Below are 19,392 nucleotides of genomic sequence, written 5' to 3'. Positions count from 1 at the left end.
TTCATAATAAAATAAAACACACATAAAAAACACTAAAGCTATTCTACTATACTTGTATACAAAAAACACACTACACCCAAAATATTTTGCAGTTCAGCAATACTAATCGTTTTATTTAAACTTGTTGCAGAACTTTAAATCTAAGTATTTAAAGTAATATTCAAAAGTAATTTAAAATGCAATTTTATGCAGATTTCAAAAACTCTTTGGTTCTGAAAAAAAGAAGTTCAATATCAGTACAAAATAATGAATAATAATTCAACAACTTAAAAAGATTCCCCTTTGTCGGGAGCAGAAGCTGGGCTCTCCAAATCATGGAGAAACAACGTCCCACTTCTTTATTTTTAGTTCACAAACTCTTCTTATAACGACCAACTACTGAAATTTTGGAGATGTTAGCCCTTTATACATTAAAGTTATAATGGGATACATATAATATGAGGCTGAGCCTGCCACAATTTGTTCTCCCTGTCTAAATCACGGACAAACAGTATGCCACAGTCTTGATTTTTAGTTCACAAACACTTCTTATAATGACTAATTACTCCTGAAACTTTGGAGGTTTTAGCTCTTTATACAGTAAAGTTACAGGAGGATAAAAATAACTATCAGGCAAAATAATCTCATCCGATATTACGTGAGAACAATGAATATATAATTTTCTGTTGTAAACCTCAAACTGAATAGTAATGTAACGACACTCACTTGTCACTTTTTCACAAAACTAAAACATCTCTACTTTCATGTCTAATTGTCTATAATGGAGGTGGAGTAAACTGGATCCGCACTCTGTGCCTAGCGGGTGCTCGCGGTGCGGGCGGAATGGGTTTTGTCGGGGATGCCTACCTTGGCAAAACACCTAGTCTGGCAGCATGTAGCGAGGCTCCAAAGGTTTTCAGTGTGAAGGAACTCCAGATCACTGACAGGTCTCACATACAACAGCCACTTTATCACATGATGCATACTGCTCTGACGTGCTAAGGTCACTACCTGGGTTGCCATGTTGTTTTGTGAGGTGCTTTTGTGATATTTAATGGATCAGATTACATTTTCTTCCCTCCCCGATATCTGATCCAGTAATTTAGTTCAGGATTGGACCAATACCGATACTGTATATCGGATTGGTCCATCCCTACATCCAACCAGCCTCACAACCGTGAGATTTAGACTGTAACCACACCAGCCCAGGACCTCCACATCCAGCATGTTCACCTCCCAGATCATCTGAGACCAGCCACCTGGACAGCTGCAGTAACAATCGGTTTGCATAACCAAAGAATTTCTGCACAAACTGTCAGAAACAGTTGTACTCATCGGGGTATGGACCTGCAGTTTGTCGTCACATTCAATGGCGTCTCGAGAGGCGTTCTGTTGGAGAGGCATTTCTTTCACGGATGAGTCCCGGTTTTCACTGTTCAGGGCAGATAGCAGACGACGTATGTGGCATCGTGTTGATGAGCATTGTGGATCGAGTGGCTCGTGGTGGCGGTGGGGTTATGGTATGGGCAGGTGTATGTTCTGGACAACGAACACAGGTGCATTTTAATGCTGGCATTTTGAATGCACAGAGATACCGTGACGAGATCCTGAGGCCCATTGTTGAGCCAATCATCCATGACAATCACCTCATGTTGCAGCATGATAATGCGTGGCCCCATACTGCAAGGATCTGTACGCAATTCCTGGAAGCTGAAAACATCCCAACACCCCCACGCCCCAGTAAAGCAAAACTATGCACATTTCAGAGTGGCCTTTTATTGTAGCCAGTCTAAGGCACACCTGTGCAATATTCAAGATAAGACTTTATTGATCCCACAACGGGGAAATTATTGCGTCACCTCAGCTCAGGTACAGATATCAGAAGGAAATACAAAAATATAATAAGAACAATCGATGAAAAAAAGTAAGATAATACACTATATACAGTGGGGCAAAAAAGTATTTAGTCAGCCACCGATTGTTCAAGTTCCCCCACCTAAAATGATGACAGAGGTCAGTAATTTGCACCAGAGGTACATGTCAACTGTGAGAGACAGAATGTGAAAAAAAATCCATGAATTCACATGGTAGGATTTGTAAAGAATTTATTCGTAAATCAGGGTGGAAAATAAGTATTTGGTCACCTCAAACATGGAAAATCTCTGGCTCTCACAGACCTGTAACGTCTTCTGTAAGAAGCTTTTCTGTCCCCCACTCGTTACCTGTATGAATGGCACCTGTTTGAACTCATCATCTGTATAAAAGACACCTGTCCACAGCCTTAAACAGTCAGACTCCAAACTCCGCCATGGCCAAGACCAAAGAGCTTTCGAAGGACACCAGGAAAAGTATTGTAGACCTGCACCAGACTGGGAAGAGTGAATCTACAATACGCAAGCAGCTTGGTGTGAAAAAATCAACTGTGGGAGCAATCATCAGAAAATGGAAGACATACAAGACCACTGATAATCTCCCTCGATCTGGGGCTCCACGCAAGATCTCATCCCGTGGGGTCAAAATGATCATGAGAACGGTGAGCAAAGATCCCAGAACCACACGGGGGGACCTGGTGAATGACCTGCAGAGAGCTGGGACCAAAGTAACAAAGGTCACCATCAGTAACACACTACAACGGCAGGGAATCAAATCCCGCAGTGCCAGACGTGTTCCGCTGTTGAAGCCAGTGCATGTCCAGGCCCGTCTGAAGTTTGCCAGAGAGCACATGGATGATACAGCAGAGGATTGGGAGAATGTCATGTGGTCAGATGAAACCAAAGTAGAACTTTTTGGTATAAACTCAACTCGTCGTGTTTGGAGGAAGACGAATACTGAGTTGCATCCCAAGAACACCATACCTACTGTGAAGCATGGGGGTGGAAACATCATGCTATGGGGCTGTTTTTCTGCCAAGGGGACAGGACGACTGATCCGTGTTAAGGACAGAATGAATGGGGCCATGTATCGTGAGATTTTGAGCCAAAACCTCCTTCCATCAGTGAGAACTTTGAAGATGAAACGAGGCTGGGTCTTCCAACATGACAATGATCCAAAACACACCGCCCGGGCAACAAAGGAGTGGCTCCGTAAGAAGCATTTGAAAGTCCTGGAGTGGCCTAGCCAGTCTCCAGACCTCAACCCCATAGAAAATCTGTGGCGGGAGTTGAAAGTCCGTGTTGCTCGGCGACAGCCCCAAAACATCACTGCTCTCGAGAAGATCTGCATGGAGGAATGGGCCAAAATACCAGCTACTGTGTGTGCAAACCTGGTAAAGACCTATAGTAAACGTTTGACCTCTGTTATTGCCAACAAAGGTTATGTTACAAAGTATTGAGTTGTATTTTTGTTATTGACCAAATACTTATTTTCCACCCTGATTTACGAATAAATTCTTTACAAATCCTACCATGTGGATTCATGGATTTTTTTTTCACATTCTGTCTCTCACAGTTGAAGTGTACCTCTGGTGCAAATTACTGACCTCTGTCATCATTTTAGGTGGGGGAACTTGCACAATCGGTGGCTGACTAAATACTTTTTTGCCCCACTGTACAATGGTAGCATACACAGTATGTGATTATGGATATGGTTGGAAATATGGAAGACATAAACTATATAGCTTGACATAGCTATTGTACCACTACTATTCCTGTTTATAGACATGTACACACACACACACACATGTACACACTAAATATACATATGTATAGATATACATACATATATACCTGCACATGTCCATACGCATGGAAGGTCCATTATGCATGAAGTGGTGACCGTGGATGTTCACAGTGTCCAGTGACTTATGACATCGTGATTGAGGAGTTATAGAGTCTAACTGCTGTTGGGATGAATGATCTGCGAAAGCTCTCCTTCCTGCAGCGAGGGTGTTTCAGTCTCTGACTAAAGGAGCTGCTCAGCCCACTCACATACTCATGCAGTGGGTGATGTGGGTTGTTCATGATGGATGTCAGCTTTACTAACATCCTCCCCTCACCAACCACCTCCACAGACTCCAGGGGACATCCCAGCACGGAGCTAGACCTCCGCACCAGTTTGTCAATCCTGCTCCTGTCCCTGTCCGTGCATCCACTCCCCCAGCAGGCCACTGCATAGAAAAGGGCAGATGCTACCACAGTGTCATAGAATGTCCTTAACAGAGTCCTGCAGACTCCGAAGGACCTCAGTCTCCTCAGCAGGTGGAGTCGACTCTGGCCCTTCTTATACAGGACGTCTGTATTTGTAATCCAGTCCAGTTTATTGTTGAGGTGAACACCCAGGTACTTATAAGAGTCCACTATCTCAATGTCTTTCCCTTAGATGTTCACCGGTGTTTCATGGGGTGACTTCCTCCTGAAGTCTATGATCATCTCCTTTGTCTTGCCGGCGTTGATTTGGAGTACATTGGTCTCACACCAGCCAACAAAGTCACTGATGACCCCCTGTATTCCTGATCATTCCCGTCTGATACGCATCCAATGATGGCTGTATCATCTGAGAACTTCTGTATATGGCAATCGTCCGAATTATAACAGAAGTCTGAAGTGTAAAGGCTGAACAGGAAAGGTGAGAGAACCGTGCCCTGTGGTGCCCCCGTGCTGCAGATTACCACCTCGGACACACAGTCATGGAGCCTCACATACTGTGGTCTGTTGGTAAGGTAGTCGATGGTCCATGCAGTCAGCTGTTTGCCTACTCCGGCTCCCTCCAGCTTCCCTCTCAGTAGTGCAGGTTGGATGGTGTTGAAAGCACTGGAGAAGTCAAAAAACATGATCCTCACAGTGCTCCCCGCCTGCTCTAAGTGAGAGAGGGATCGGTGTACCAGGTAGATGACAGCGTCATCCACCCCAATTCCAGAACGGTAGGCAAACTGCAGGGGTCCAACACTGAGCCCACCAGAGGCAGAAGGTGGAGCAGGATGAGCCTTTCTATGGTCTTCATCAGATGAGAAGTCAAGGCAACAGGCCTGAAGTGGTTGGGCTCCCTGGGGTGTGCGATTTTTGGCACCGGAACCACACAGGAAGTCTTCCACAGTTCAGGAACCCTCTCCAGGCTCAGGCTCAGGTTGAAGATGTACAGGGCCACCTGACAGAGCTGGTCTGCACAGTCCCTGAGCAGTCTGGAGCAGATTCCATCCGGACCTGCTGCCTTCCTTGCCTTCGTCCTCTTGAGCTGATTTCTCACCTGATCAGCTGTGAAGTAGATGTGAGGCTGGGCTGGAGTGGGGGGTGGGGCTAGCTTTGTTGTGGGTAGATGTGTGGATAGGGGTGAAGCAGTGTTGTGGTGAGAGGAGAGCTCAGGTGACAATGGAACCTGGGGGGGTGGGAGAGGTGATAAGTGGGCCATTGTCAAATCTGTTAAAAAACAGATTCAAGTCGTTAGCCCACCCCCGGCCAGCAGACACTGTGGCTCCTCCATTGTCCTGGAAGTGTCCAGAGATTTTTTTCATGTTCCTCCAGACTTCTCTGACGTTTTTCTGTTGGAGTTGGTTTTCCATCTTCCTCCTGAAGCACTCCTTGCCTTCTCGGATCTTGTATTTAAGATCTTTTTGGACTTTCTTAAGTTCCTCCTTGTCTCCCGACCAGAAAGCACTCTTCTTGTTCAGCAGGGCCTTCAGTTCTGGGGTGACCCACGGTTTATTGTTTGAGAAACACTGTATCTTCTTGGTAGGCACAGTGTTCTCAACACAGAAATTAATGTAGTCCGTGATGCAGAGCGTGAGGGCGTCGATGTTCTCAACGTGAGGCTTGCAGAGTTCCTGCCAGTCTGTGCATTCAAAACACTCTCTTAGGGCCTCAGTGCATTCCTCAGACCACACCCTTATCACCTTCTTCGTGGGGGGGGGTTCCTCTTCACCATAGGAGTGTAGGTGGGGTGGAGAAGGACCAGGTTGTGGTCTGAGTGGCCAAGCGGGGGGAGGGGTGATGCACTGTAAGCCTGCTTTGTGTTCATGCTGTCTAATCAGCACCTTGATATGTCATACCTGTTAGGTGGGTCGGATTATCTTTAGCTGTGGATGGATCGACCCAAATTGTATCGACACCAAATGGGCATCGGTATCGGATCGATACTAGCCTAGTGAGATCAGTTCTTTACCTAAAGTTCCGCTCTTGTTTGCAATACTGTGCTTTCGGCAAAGACGAAACAACCAGGTCGCTGGATTCGCCTCTCCTGTGTCAGCGCAGAGCAGGCACACTTTGCTCCCCCTCCCCCCTCTTGTGTTTAGATGTTGCACTGTCACAAGACATGACTTAGACGCTTTGGGGGTTGTTAAGTTGTTGAAGTGTTGATGTTATTATTTATATTTTCACCAGTTGTTTTTGTTGTTGAGAATTTTAATTGTAATTTTTGTAATATAGTTTATCAACAGTACTTGTTTGTTTTCATTTGTTTACTGGTTTGCGTGCACTTTTTATTTAAGATTTTTCTAAAAAAAGAAAAAGAAAAAAAAAGTGATAATTGTAAACCACCACGGCAGACCCGATGGCATTTTAATGCTTCATTTATTCTTAATAATCACACGGTTGCTGTAACAGTACATTAAACGGCTGCAGCTCTCCTGCTGACGGCCGTACACATCACCACCACCAACCACAACAACAACACAAGTAGAGCGTTTAAGTCGGCGAGGCGTGATTGTAGATGCCTTCCGGCATCGCAGACCACACTCCGCCACATATCCCCATCACCCGCCTGAGGTCCGGGAGCCATCCAACCGAACCTACTCCCCCCCTGTGAGAGCAGGCGATGGAATAAACCCGGACCATCGGCGCCCCAGGTCCCTGCCCAGCGATGGGGAAGTGTCCGCTCTGGCGGTCGACCGCGCATCCAGCGGCACCGGTGACAAGATGGTTCTGTGGGCCGCCCACTCTCCAGCGGCAGCCTGGGAGCTGGTCCGGTGACCACCCATGTGGCAAGCAGTGGCTAAGCAGCAGGCGTGAGAGTGAGCCGGGGCTCACAGGCAGCTGGGTAGGCGGCCGTGACACAGGACCACACAGTGTGCCAGCCTATGTTGAAAGAGAGGCCGGACCGTGAGTGGCAGGACCCCCGCGCACCTCAACCTCCGTCTCCAGCTTGGCAGGTCACGCTGGCACGCCAGCCTCCGGCTCACCCTGAGCCGCACGCTGTCACCCTTACAATAACCACACGGTTGCTTTAACAGTACATTCAACGGCTGCAGCTCTCCCACTGCGGGCCATACACATCACCACCAAAACAACAACAACACAAGCAGAGCACAAGCCATGCAGGTGAGTCCATCTCACATGCAGCGGCTTCGCAGACCACACCGCGCCACAATAATAAAGCATTTTCTATTTCATTATAAACTTTGTTCTAATTATGTCCTGGGTTTTAACTATTTAATAATAAAAAAGGAAAAATCACAAAAATATTAATTGAGATTTAGCAATTCAATGACGCTTCCACTTTATTTATTGAAAAGTATTGGTGTCGACGATACTGGCCCATATTTACTTGGTATTGGATTGATACCAAAATATGCAGTATCGCACACCACTAATTATCTTAGCAAAGGAGAAGTGCTCACTAGCACAGATTTAGACAGATTTGTGAACAATATTTGAGCAATGGGTCTTTTGTGTATGTAGAAAATGTTTGAGTTCCATTCATGAAAAATGGGAGCAAAAACAAAAGTGTTGCATTCCTATTTTTGTTTAGTATATACACATATATAACTCATATAACTCACAGGATTTTATTTTTGTTCAATACCGCCACATTGTGGTAGTTGCTGCAACTTTGGGTTTCTCCAGCAATGCTGTTACTTGTTATCTCTGTAGGACTGACAAAATCTTCCACCACCGGATCATGTACTACAGAGCAGTCGCAAGTTCAGAAGTCTTAGATCAACTAAATGTGACTCAGAACAGCAGTCAAGGAGATGTTGGTAAGCTAACTTTTACTGGATGGTGCTCAATGTTAAACTTGTTATTTTTTATTGCTATTTCAAAGTAAAAGTAAAGTCAGTAAAATTTTATTGATGTAGCACCTTTTAAGATAAAAAAAAAATCACAAAGTGCTTCACAGAAGCAGAAACGGACATACAACCTCAAATAAACAAAATCAACCAAAAGCAAGTTTAAACAGATACGTTTTTAACTGCTTTTTAAAAGAAATGACTGACTCCACAGATCTCAAACTCAAAGAGAGCAAGTTCCAGAGTCTGGGAGCCACTGATACAAATGCTCTGTCACCTTTTGTTTTTAACCTTGTATGCTGAACAACCAGCAAGCCCTGGTCACAAGACCTCAGGGACCTGCTAGGGCGATAAGAAAGAAGAAGATCACTGATGTACTGTAAGTTGGAGCTACACCGTGCAGGGCCCTATAGGTCATGATTATAATCCTAAAATAGACCCTGAAATTGACAGGGAGCCAATGCAGTTGAGTCAGCAGGGGAGTGGAATGGGAGTATTTGGGATACTTTGTCAGAAGCCTAGCAGCAGAATTTTGAACACCCTGCAGTCGTTCCAGGGAGGCATTACTTAAGCAAGTAAACAAGGAATTACAATAATCTAAGCGAGATGAATCAAAAGCATGAATAATCATTTCCAATTTGGAGCATGACACAATGTCACTCAGCTTAGCAATATTTCTTAATTGGTAAAAACAAGAGCGAACCAAAGATTTAATGTGTGTCCAGCGTCAGAGCTGGGTCAAATGTAACACCTAGGTTTCTAATGGAGGGTTTAATATAAGAAGCAAGAGGGCCTAGATTTACTTTTTTTATTTTTATTTTGAAACGAAGCCAAGATTTTTTGCATCAATGATAGGCTGAGTGTAAGGGGAGGGAAAAAAGACATAAGATACACTGTGGAAAATAATAACTATTGGTGTACTGCAAAGTGGCGAATAAACACACAGATCATGAAAACAGGTGACTGAAGAAGAAGCCCCTAGTGCATCATGGGAAACCCTAATGGCCTAGTCCTACTAAAGCATAATCAAGGGAAGATGCAGGGTCATTTGATGTAGCCCTGACTATGAGCTTTCTCAAAAGGGAACATTTTAAGCATAAAAAGCTTCAATCAAAACTGGGAACTGGTCCCACAGAACAATATAACAAGCTCCCAGTATAAGGGCTGACACTCTTCCTCCAATTCCAGAATTCAGAATGTTCCAGAATTCAGAGGGTTTCTGCAGTGGGGGATGGGGGCTCACAAATATGAGCACATTTGTCCACCCCAAGGATCGGGTCCCCCGACACAAACAGAGTAATATGCTGTGCCAGGAGGATTGCCATGATTTATGCATTGGGGAAACCAAACAACCTGTGGCGAAGCAGATGGCCCAATACAGATGAGCCACCTCGTCAGGCCAGGACTCCACAGTCTGTTTACACCTACAGCCCAGTGGACACTCTTTCAATAATGAAAGGACAGGGAGAAACGCTCAAGGAGGGGGTCAAGGGTAGATCTTTGACCATCTTACAATGCTGTGATTGCAGCAATTCCCCAACTCTCTGTGAATGGTACTTATGGCCATTGCTCAATGGTCTTTGATTAATGATCAATGGACTTTGATCCGTGGTTTTTGATCAATGGTCATGACAATTTGCATATTAATGATCAAGTTACTGACCTCAAAGCTCATTGTTCATTCAGTGGGCTGGTTTCAGTCTGTTGTGGATAGGCGTAGCTTTGGGTCACGTGGTGTCGGTAATAGTGATTGCTATATCACCTGTTCACGTCCTGAGGGAATTTGTGAATGAGTGGGTGATGGGGGAAGTCGACTTTTGCTGACCGCTCAAGCTTAGAATGTTTTTGTTCACTGTTTTTCTACGGATTTTGATAACAAATAAAGGAGTTTTAACTTGGAACTTTGACTAACGCTTTAAACAGCGGGCGCGTCAACATTATTCCCCTATTCAGCTGCTCGGCGACTCAAAGGCTTGACAGTCGCCAATACAGTCATTGTGCAAATGTACTGTTTATAAGATTGGGGAAATCTGCAGTCAGCTGAGACTGAAGAAGTCACTTGGACTAGTGACGAAATGTTTCTTCCACTGAAAACACTACATCCAGATGAATCAACCTTTTGGGATATTGTATTTAGCTGCATAAAACCACAGTGAAAGGGGGTACAATGAATACAGATTAGCTGGAGTGGAATACAGAACTTAAATGAAATACAAATAAGACTGCATAAATTATCAAAATGATTACCATGATTACCAAAAGTTATAAATTTATAGTATAAGTAATTAAAGGTGCTCAGCTTTATTGTGAAATATTTAATATCTGTAATTTAAGTTGTTAGGTTGTTCCATAGATCTTTATGGAGAATGCCTGATTGAACAACAGCGCCGTAAAATAAGAAGAATGGTGCCTAATTACAGAGTTAATAATACAGACTTGGTAATATGTCATGTGAGGATCCACCAGCCAGATGAAGTGTTTACTGGCAATTGACAGTGATAGCGGACATCATCATCACTATTCCAACAATCCTCTCCACACAGACAAGCATAAACACACTCGATTATCACTAAATCAAATTTAACACACGTTTGTAATGACGCTAATTCAGTTTACAATAGGGTTCATTCGCTCAGTCAGCAGGTGGCGGTATCCTCGTACACTGGGGAGTAAACTACCATTAAACGAACAGAAGAAGAAGAAAACCCCTGCACATGCACGGTACGGATTGGGTAGACCCGATTTGTACGGTCCGACTTTGCACATGCACAGTAAGGATCGGGAGTCCTGATCTGTCACTGTCTTTTGTTTTTGTCTACATTATATTAAATGTTTCATTATCGGAAACATTTTAAGAGATACTTGTTATTCTTAACATCTTAACAGATACTCTGACCTGTAACTATCGTAAAATGCTTTGACCAGAAGTAGACACCTTTCACGCATGCGGGGTACCGATCGGGTTTCCAGTACGGATCGGGTAGTGACAATGCTAAATGTTCAGTTTAACATTCACACTCCCATGATGCATTGGGTGTTTCTTCTTCACCCACCTTTTTAGTCACTATGTTTATATACCATTCTGCATTTTCATTTCCTATTATTAATCTCTGGTTCTCTTCCTCAATGTTTCTTTTGTCCTGTCTACCTCCCATCACCCCCAACTGGTAGCAGCAGATGGCAGCCCCTCCCTGAGCTTGGTTCTGTCTGAGGTTTCTTCCTGTTAAAAGGGGAGTTTTTCCTTCCCACAGTCGCTACATGCTTACTCCAAATTTTGTTGTTACATCTGCATTGTTACATTGTTACATCTTGCAATATAAAGTACCTTGAGGAGACTATTGTAGTGATTTAACACTAGATAAATAAAACTGAATTGAATATCTACAGCTTTGGAACTGCGAAGAACAATTCTCCTAGTAACTTTATTACTGGGAGCTTGTCTAGACTTTGGATGCAGAGAATGTGATAAAGTTGGGAACAAGAAAAAATTCTGACGTCATTATGGACAAAGCGGTGTCATCTTTTTTTCACCTATGCAGTTCCTCAGAGACCATCCGCCCAGAGACCGTACACATACACTCTTGCAATGGTTAAAGGCACAAAGACACTACTGGTATCGGCTTATCTGGAACACCGCACAGACAAAAAAAAGGTCAGTAAAGAGATAAAGGTTGTAGTGTTCCATTATTTAAATCTCTATATTGGTTCCAATAATGCATGAACAGTACTGTGCAAAGGTTTTAGGCAGGTGAGGAAAAAATGCTGTAAACAAGGAATGCTTTCAAAAATGGAAGTGTTAATCATTTGTTTTCATCAATCAACAAAATGCAGTGAATGAACAAAAGAGAAATCAAATCAATATTTTGTGTGGCCACCTTTTGCCTTTAAAGCAGCATTAGTTCTTCTAGGTGCACTTGCACACAGTTTTTGAAGGAACTCAGCTGGTAGGTTGTTCCAAACATCTTGGAGAACTAACCACATATCTTATGTGGATGCAGGCTTCCTCACATCCTTCTGTCTTCATAAAATCCCAGACACACTCAATGATGTTGCGATCAGTGCTCTGTGGGAACCGTACCATCACTTCCAGTACTTCTTGTTCTTCTTTACCCTAAAGATAGCTCTTAATAACTTTGGCTGTATGTTTAGGGTTGTTCTCCTGCTGCAGAATACATTTGGGGTCAATAAACAATCATTTATATTTCTGAAAGCATTCTTTGTTTACAGCATTTTTTCATAACTGCCTAAACGTTTTGCACAGTAATAATAATAATAATAATAATAATAATAATAATAATAATAATAATAATAATAATAATAATAATAATAATGGATTGGATTTATATAGCGCTTTTCAAGGCACCCAAAGCGCTTTACAATGCCACTATTCATTCACTCTCGCATTCACACACTGGTGGAGGCAAGCTACGGTTGTAGCCACAGCTGCCCTGGGGCAGACTGACAGAAGCGAGGCTGCCATATCGCGCCATCGGCCCCTCTGGCCAACACCAGTAGGCGTTAGGGTAAAGTGTCTTGCCCAAAGACACAACGACCAGGACAGAGAGCCCGGGGATCGAACCGGCAACCTTCCGGTTACAGATACGCGACCTGGGGGCGACCTGAGCCACGGTCGCCCCCAGTACTGTATGTTTGGGGGTCACTGAACATTCAGAAAATGCCAGACAAGGATTTGACAAGAAATTGACATAAAGACATTGTTAAGGTCTCAGTAATATTTTTTATATGAATCGGTTTTGGGTGGCAAAAATAAATGGAATTTTCTTGTAGAAATTATAGAAATACATATTAAGGAGAAGAGACAGAGGACACAGACAGAGGGGAACATAGGAAGCACAATAGAAGGAAAAACCATCATGTTATGCTATAATGCAACAGGACAATGAAGTGAGCAGCTTTGAAAAGGTAGGATTAATCATAGGTAGGCATTAACTTCAGAGAGGGTAAGCCACTGATGAAATCTAGTGAAACGTGAGTGTTGCGGCTACTCCAACCAATGGCCGCGGCAGGCTAAACATGAGGACCCTGATGACGCGCAACAATAAACGCACAGAACACTTCTGTATCATTTGCTTCTTTATTTCCACATGCAACCGTCCAAACCACAAATCAGCACATGGGATTAACTATCAAACAAACGCACAGACTGCACAAGCAAAATAACTGCAACTCGTCAATAACTGTACTAACTATTATGTCCAATTACAACCTGGTCTATGGCATTAATTAGTACTCCGATATACAAACACCATCAAGTTACAGTCAAATATATCAAATCATTCAAATTGTGCTCAAGTTGCGCTCAAGTTGCGGTCAACAGAAAGTTTTGCCTCGTGCTCACCCTACCTTCTGCTCATCACAACTGGTGCTGTGAACAGGTGAGTGCAACCACATTTATTATCTACCACACCCATGAGACACGCCCAACACCCATACACCAATATAGTGAGTCCATTTAAACTAACCCACTTCAGACGGGAACCACTCATATGGCTCCTACATACCGGCCCCTAATTATTTTAGAGCAATAATTACCTCACACTTACCATGTAGGAGTCATACTAATAAACATGATCAATCCTTTATCAAACATTCAAAGATACAATTTTAATTCAACATAATAAAATACACAGTAATACATATAGACACTTAGAAAAAGTCAATCTTCATGACTCTTCTGCTTCCTGTAGAAGACACACTTTAGTGATCGGCCTGTCCAAACAACCAGTCTTTGTCTTAACACGAACCCGACGTACAAGTCCTTTACTGTCAGAAATTGCTTCCACAATCCTTCCAGTCACCCAAGAGTTACGAGGCGCAGAATCATCGACAACGATAACCACATCCCCAGGAATGAAGTTCCGTCCGATTTTCTGCCACTTCTGACGCTCTTGAAGCTGGGGCAGGTACTCCTTGACCCAGCGCTTCCAGAACAGGTCAGACATGTACTGAACTTGCCTCCATCGACGTCGTCCATACACGTCCCCCTTCTGAAACACTCCTGGTGGTATCAATGGCTTGGTCTTAAGCAACAACAGATGGTTAGGAGTCAAGGCCTCCAAATCATTAGGATCAGTAGAGGCTTTAGTTATTGGTCTACTGTTCACAATAGCCTCTGCCTCACAAAGAACTGTACAAAGGCCTTCTTCGTCCAAATTCTGCACTTTCAAAATGGAATTTAACACCTTCCTAACAGACCTTATGAGACGTTCCCAAAAACTGCCATGATGGGAACCAGCAGGAGGATTAAAAATCCATTTTATGCCCTTTTGCAGCAGCATCTCATGAATCTGTGCCTGATTCCATCCTTCCACTGCCTCTTTCAACTCGCGTTCACCACCCACAAAGTTCACAGAGTACACTTCTTCCAGTGTAATCTCCTGGCCCAGTATTATGTCATTTCTTCTGGGAATATTCCTGTCCTGTTGCTGTCGGTTGCCACCAAACATGAAAACAAAGTCACCAAAGAAACTGGAGAAGACATTGCTGTGAAAGCTGTGGTGACCCTCTTTGAGCCTGTATTCTCCATACACGTCATATTGTTTCCTTTTCTCCTTATCTGAGAGAACCTCGTAGGCTGCCCCCAAGTCTGCGAACTTGTCCAGGGCTTGCGGGTCGTCTTTGTTTCTGTCGGGGTGTAACTGCAAAGCCAGCTTTCTGTAGGCCTTCTGGATGTTCCTGATTGATGCACTCTTGTGTTCATTTGCATCAACAGCATGAACTAAAATGTCCATTTTAATTTCTGGATCATTTATGGAGATCTTTCCAAGATCAAGATTCACTGGCCAATTAATTTCTGGTTCAGCAAGAAACTTTGGCCCTGACAACCAGGAATCATCCTTGACAAACATCTGTTTAAGGCTCATAGCTCGCTGTTCTACAGCCTTCCTATTATTTGGCATGTTTACCTGATTGCACCTAAAAGGTAAACCAATGGTGTAATGACCATCAACCAACTTGACAGAGTCCATCACTGACTTCATAAACTGCTGGTCTTCTCTAGATAAAGCCAACTGCTCATCTTGAATACATTCTGGAAAGTCAGTCTTCATTTGACGTTCCCACAGTTCATCCAATCTTGCTACGGAAATCCTATTGACACTCACATCAAAAATGTCAGTCTTACGATCCTCTCTGAGAGGACCATTCACCGTCCAACCCAGCATAGTTTTTACTGCATAGGGACCTCCATTTTGACTTCTGACAACCTCCCATGGCTCTAAAGCCTTGGGCACATTGGTCCCGATCAACAGGTCTACCCCGGAATTTATCTCCAGTACGTTAATATGGCGCAAATGTGGCCATCTGTCGAGATCTTCCTGTCGGGGAATATTACGTTGATGAACAGGCATGCTTTTCTGAGTAAATAAGTCAGGCAAGTCACAGTAATGATCTAAACCCAAACCAGCTACTTCCAAATCTGAAACCACGTAGCTACTGACCATTTTCTCCTGACCCATTGTCCGCAAAAGAATGCCAGTTTTCCTTCCTGAAAGATTCAGTCTATTCATGAGCGCTTCCGTACAAAATGAAGCTGAGCTCCCAGGATCTAGAAAAACATAGGTTACTAATGACTGAGTACCTTTCTTAGACTTCACTCTAACTGGTATTATGGACAGAGCACTATTTTGCTCACCGGCCCCAGTAACACCACTGCTTTGCACAGCACATGAAGGACCTTCATCTGGTGGTTCTCTCCCTCCTATAGTTTGCACTGCAACACTTTCCCTCTGCTTGGAGTGAATATGTAAGAGTGTGGGGTGTTTCTGATTACAAACTTTACACAAGAGACGTTTCCTACAGTCCCTGCTTCTGTGTCCAATGCACAGACAACCATAACACACACCATTCTCTTTCAAAAAAGATAATCTTTCACAGTGTAACTTTCTTTCAAATGAAGGACACAACTCCAACATATGCCCTGCTCCACAAAACAAGCAGGCCTTGGTCATAACTGAACCATTTTCTCGCCTCAATGCTGGCTCAATCTTCCCTTCTACCTTGGCTACTGTAGTAGCAAAACTACTCCGCTTAGCCTTAGGGTAAAACTGAGATTTACTATTCCTCGCATCTTTTCTGGTGGCTGTCGGAGGATCCTGTATATCCCCAAACAATGGATCACTTGCAATCTTAACTTGCCTTTCAACAAACTCAACATCGCAAAAAGACACTTTACGTTGAAATCTCTCCTGCAAATCGCAGACAACATTTCTCCACTTATCCCTGAGCTTGTAAGGCAACTTTTTTATAACTGCTTGCATATTAGCAGAGACATCCAACTCATGCAAGGACTCAACGTCTCCCATTGCATTACAACATTGCCTTAGTAAAAATCCATATTCCTGCAAAGCCTTCACATCATCAGATTTTATAGATGGCCATTTACTGACCCTTTCAATGTAGGCAGCAGCAATTTTCAGCGAATTGCCAAAGTTCTCTTGGAGCAAAGATTTAGCTTTAGCATATCCATACTCAACAGGCATATACTGACAGCTTCGGACCATTTCTCTGGGATGGCCTCTAGTGTATTGCTCGAGAAAATATAAACAATCCTTAGCACTGTGAGTTTGACTCTCCACCATGTGCCCAAAAGCTCTCATAAATGTTTGATATTGCAAAGGATCGCCATCAAATAACTGAATGTCACGTCTTGGTAACAAAAACAGAGACTGCTGCTCAGCCAATAAAGTTGTAATTTCATTTTGTTTCTTCAAAACTGTGACTAGATGATCATAACCCTCACCACCTTGCACTGTATGTGTGAGAGGTTTTGATTGTGCGTGAGACTGCGAAATCATCTGAGTAGTTGAAACTGCACCTGGAAATACTTGATGTAACTTAGTCTCTGCCCTTTCCAATGAAACGACCTTGGGTTGAAAAGTATTTTTAACCTTGGGCCTTACATCCAATACCTGTGCTTGATGATCACTAGCATCCACACCCTGATATGGTTGTTCTGGTAACACAGGTTTGAACGTCGGAGCATTAGGATTTAAAACGGCTAAACGCCCCTGCTCTCGTTCTAAATACGAATTCATTCCATCAGATTTAACATTAGCAGCACTTGAGACTCGGGACATTTCAGAAGTTTTTAAAACATTCACCTTTGCTGCTGAGGCTGCTATTTCAGTTTCCAAGTCAAGCAGCTCCTTTCTTTTCTTAAGCTGTATTTCTTGTTCTTCCAAAGCATGCTTTTCTTTCAACAACCTCTGTCGAACAAGAAGGGCAGCCATGTCAGCTTCTGCCATTATGCGTGCTGACAAGGCAGATGAAACCATTGAGCCACTGAGTGATGATTTGCTTTTCTTACAACTTTTATTTCCAACATTAGAGATGCTATCACTTGGTTTAACATCATCTATCGCAGCACCTTTACCAACATTCCCGGTGTGCCTAGCAGCACCAGAACCATTTCCAGCAGGTAATGGATCAGAGGAATCAACACCAGGTGGATTTAAATCTGGCAAATCAAGCTCAGACACCTGATTTTTGCTCTGAGGGTTTCCTTTTGCATCATGAAGCCATTTCTTTATCTCCTCCATAAACTCAGTATTATGTGCTCGCACACTTATAAACCAAGCAGTTTGTTTCTCTTGCTCTTCTTGAGGAAGCAAAGGAAGCAAGGTTTCATGCAGATGAGTCGCCTCTTTAAGCAACACAGACAAATTCTCTAACTGAGCCTGAACAGTTGAAACATTATCCTCATATTGCTTTAACTCTTTAATAATTTTTATGACCTTTTTAATTTTATTAATCTTAGTGTGACGTTCTGTTTGCAGTCTTTCAATCTGATTCTCCAAAGCCTTAGCAGTCGGTTTTGGCTTTCTTTTCTTTCCATCCACATCACCACATTGTATTAATTGGTGTGTCTCCATTTTTCTTCAAAACATTACGAAATCCAAACGCTGAACTGCACCTATGCCACACAGCTTCATTCCAACGCCTCCACTTGATGACATTCACTTCATAAACCCTGGCCATACACAATTGACAGGAGCAATATCCCCCACTAACTGCCTATTAAACCTAACTAACTCCACCTAGTCTTCCGTACATACTAGCGGTGGGTATTTATGTACCTCCATACCATCAGCTGTGAGGAAGACAAACTGTCTTAAACACAAACTGCGGCGGTACTCCCAAGCCAATGGCTTCAGCCGCCTGATGCACAAATACTAGAAAGCAAATCAGTACAACGCCTTGTGCAGCTGTACTGCTAAAACCTAACAGGGGAACAAGACTCCTGAACAAAATGTGCTTATGTAGCCAAAGGCTTAATCTAAAAGCGGGTGGTAAAAGGCAACAGCAAACTACAAAACTATCATCAATAAAACTCATCTATTTATAAATAATCCAATAAAACCTACAAACGGTTTCTGTTGACAGTTTGTTGCGGCTACTCCAACCAATGGCCGCGGCAGGCTAAACATGAGGACCCTGATGACGCGCAACAATAAACGCACAGAACACTTCTGTATCATTTGCTTCTTTATTTCCACATGCAACCGTCCAAACCACAAATCAGCACATGGGATTAACTATCAAACAAACGCACAGACTGCACAAGCAAAATAACTGCAACTCGTCAATAACTGTACTAACTATTATGTCCAATTACAACCTGGTCTATGGCATTAATTAGTACTCCGATATACAAACACTATCAAGTTACAGTCAAATATATCAAATCATTCAAATTGTGCTCAAGTTGCGGTCAACAGAAAGTTTTGCCTCGTGCTCACCCTACCTTCTGCTCATCACATCAGGTGCTGTGAACAGGTGAGTGCAACCACATTTATTATCTACCACACCCATGAGACACGCCCAACACCCATACACCAATATAGTGAGTCCATTTAAACCAACCCACTTCAGACGGGAACCACTCATATGGCTCCTACAGTGAGAAAAGGGCCTGTTAGAAATGGGCAAAGGTTTTAAGTGATGGAAACCCTGGATTTCCATGCAAGTGGTGGGATTGGTACATCATCAACCGATGTCTGTAAAACTGCTGGAGCATTAGTCAGAATTTATAATCTGATATTTGTGTTTATGACTAAACACAATATTTATTACAAATAAATCAGCTAAACATCAGTATGTTAATAAGAGCATAACAAAAGTTTTGAGCAGTTTTTCCGGCAAGTACATTACAATAATCCTCAATATTTTTATCCAGTGTTGAAGTTCAATGTTGGTAGCAGAGTGAAGGTTTCGGACACTCCAAAGAGTTTAAAATCCAACAACCTTTGTAATATGTAGAACTTTGAGGACCATCACAAAGGCTATAAAGGTAAACTGATCTAGGAGTAAAGTAAAAATGTACTTCTAAATCAGATAGTAAAAATTCCTTTATACGTGTTAAACTTTCCATTTTAGTGCAGGAAGAGAGGAGTTATGTAGAAACACAGAAGGTGAGGGTGCTAATGTTGAGAATGGACTTGTATGACCTCAGATTT

General features: G+C 43.0%; 1 protein-coding gene across 1 annotated transcript in view; it reads left to right on the top strand.

Moving 5' to 3' along the window:
• The window catches only part of LOC147315207 (uncharacterized), a 61,101-nt gene that overhangs the window by 22,274 nt on the left and 19,435 nt on the right, over positions 1-19,392 (top strand). Inside the window, exons 4-5 of the mRNA XM_086262471.1 lie at positions 7,779-7,885; positions 11,455-11,567. Of these exons, the coding sequence (XP_086118597.1) occupies positions 7,779-7,885; positions 11,455-11,567 (220 nt within the window). The remainder of the gene's footprint in view (positions 1-7,778; positions 7,886-11,454; positions 11,568-19,392) is intronic.

Source organism: Aulonocara sp. 'chitande type north' Nkhata Bay, linkage group LG14 (assembly GCF_057382095.1).
Source record: "Aulonocara sp. 'chitande type north' Nkhata Bay isolate Kocher_YH1m ecotype deep benthic linkage group LG14, A_spYH_male_GT1.1, whole genome shotgun sequence".
NCBI classification, from domain to species: domain Eukaryota; kingdom Metazoa; phylum Chordata; class Actinopteri; order Cichliformes; family Cichlidae; genus Aulonocara; species Aulonocara sp. 'chitande type north' Nkhata Bay.
This window is presented reverse-complemented; position numbering and strand designations above follow the sequence as displayed.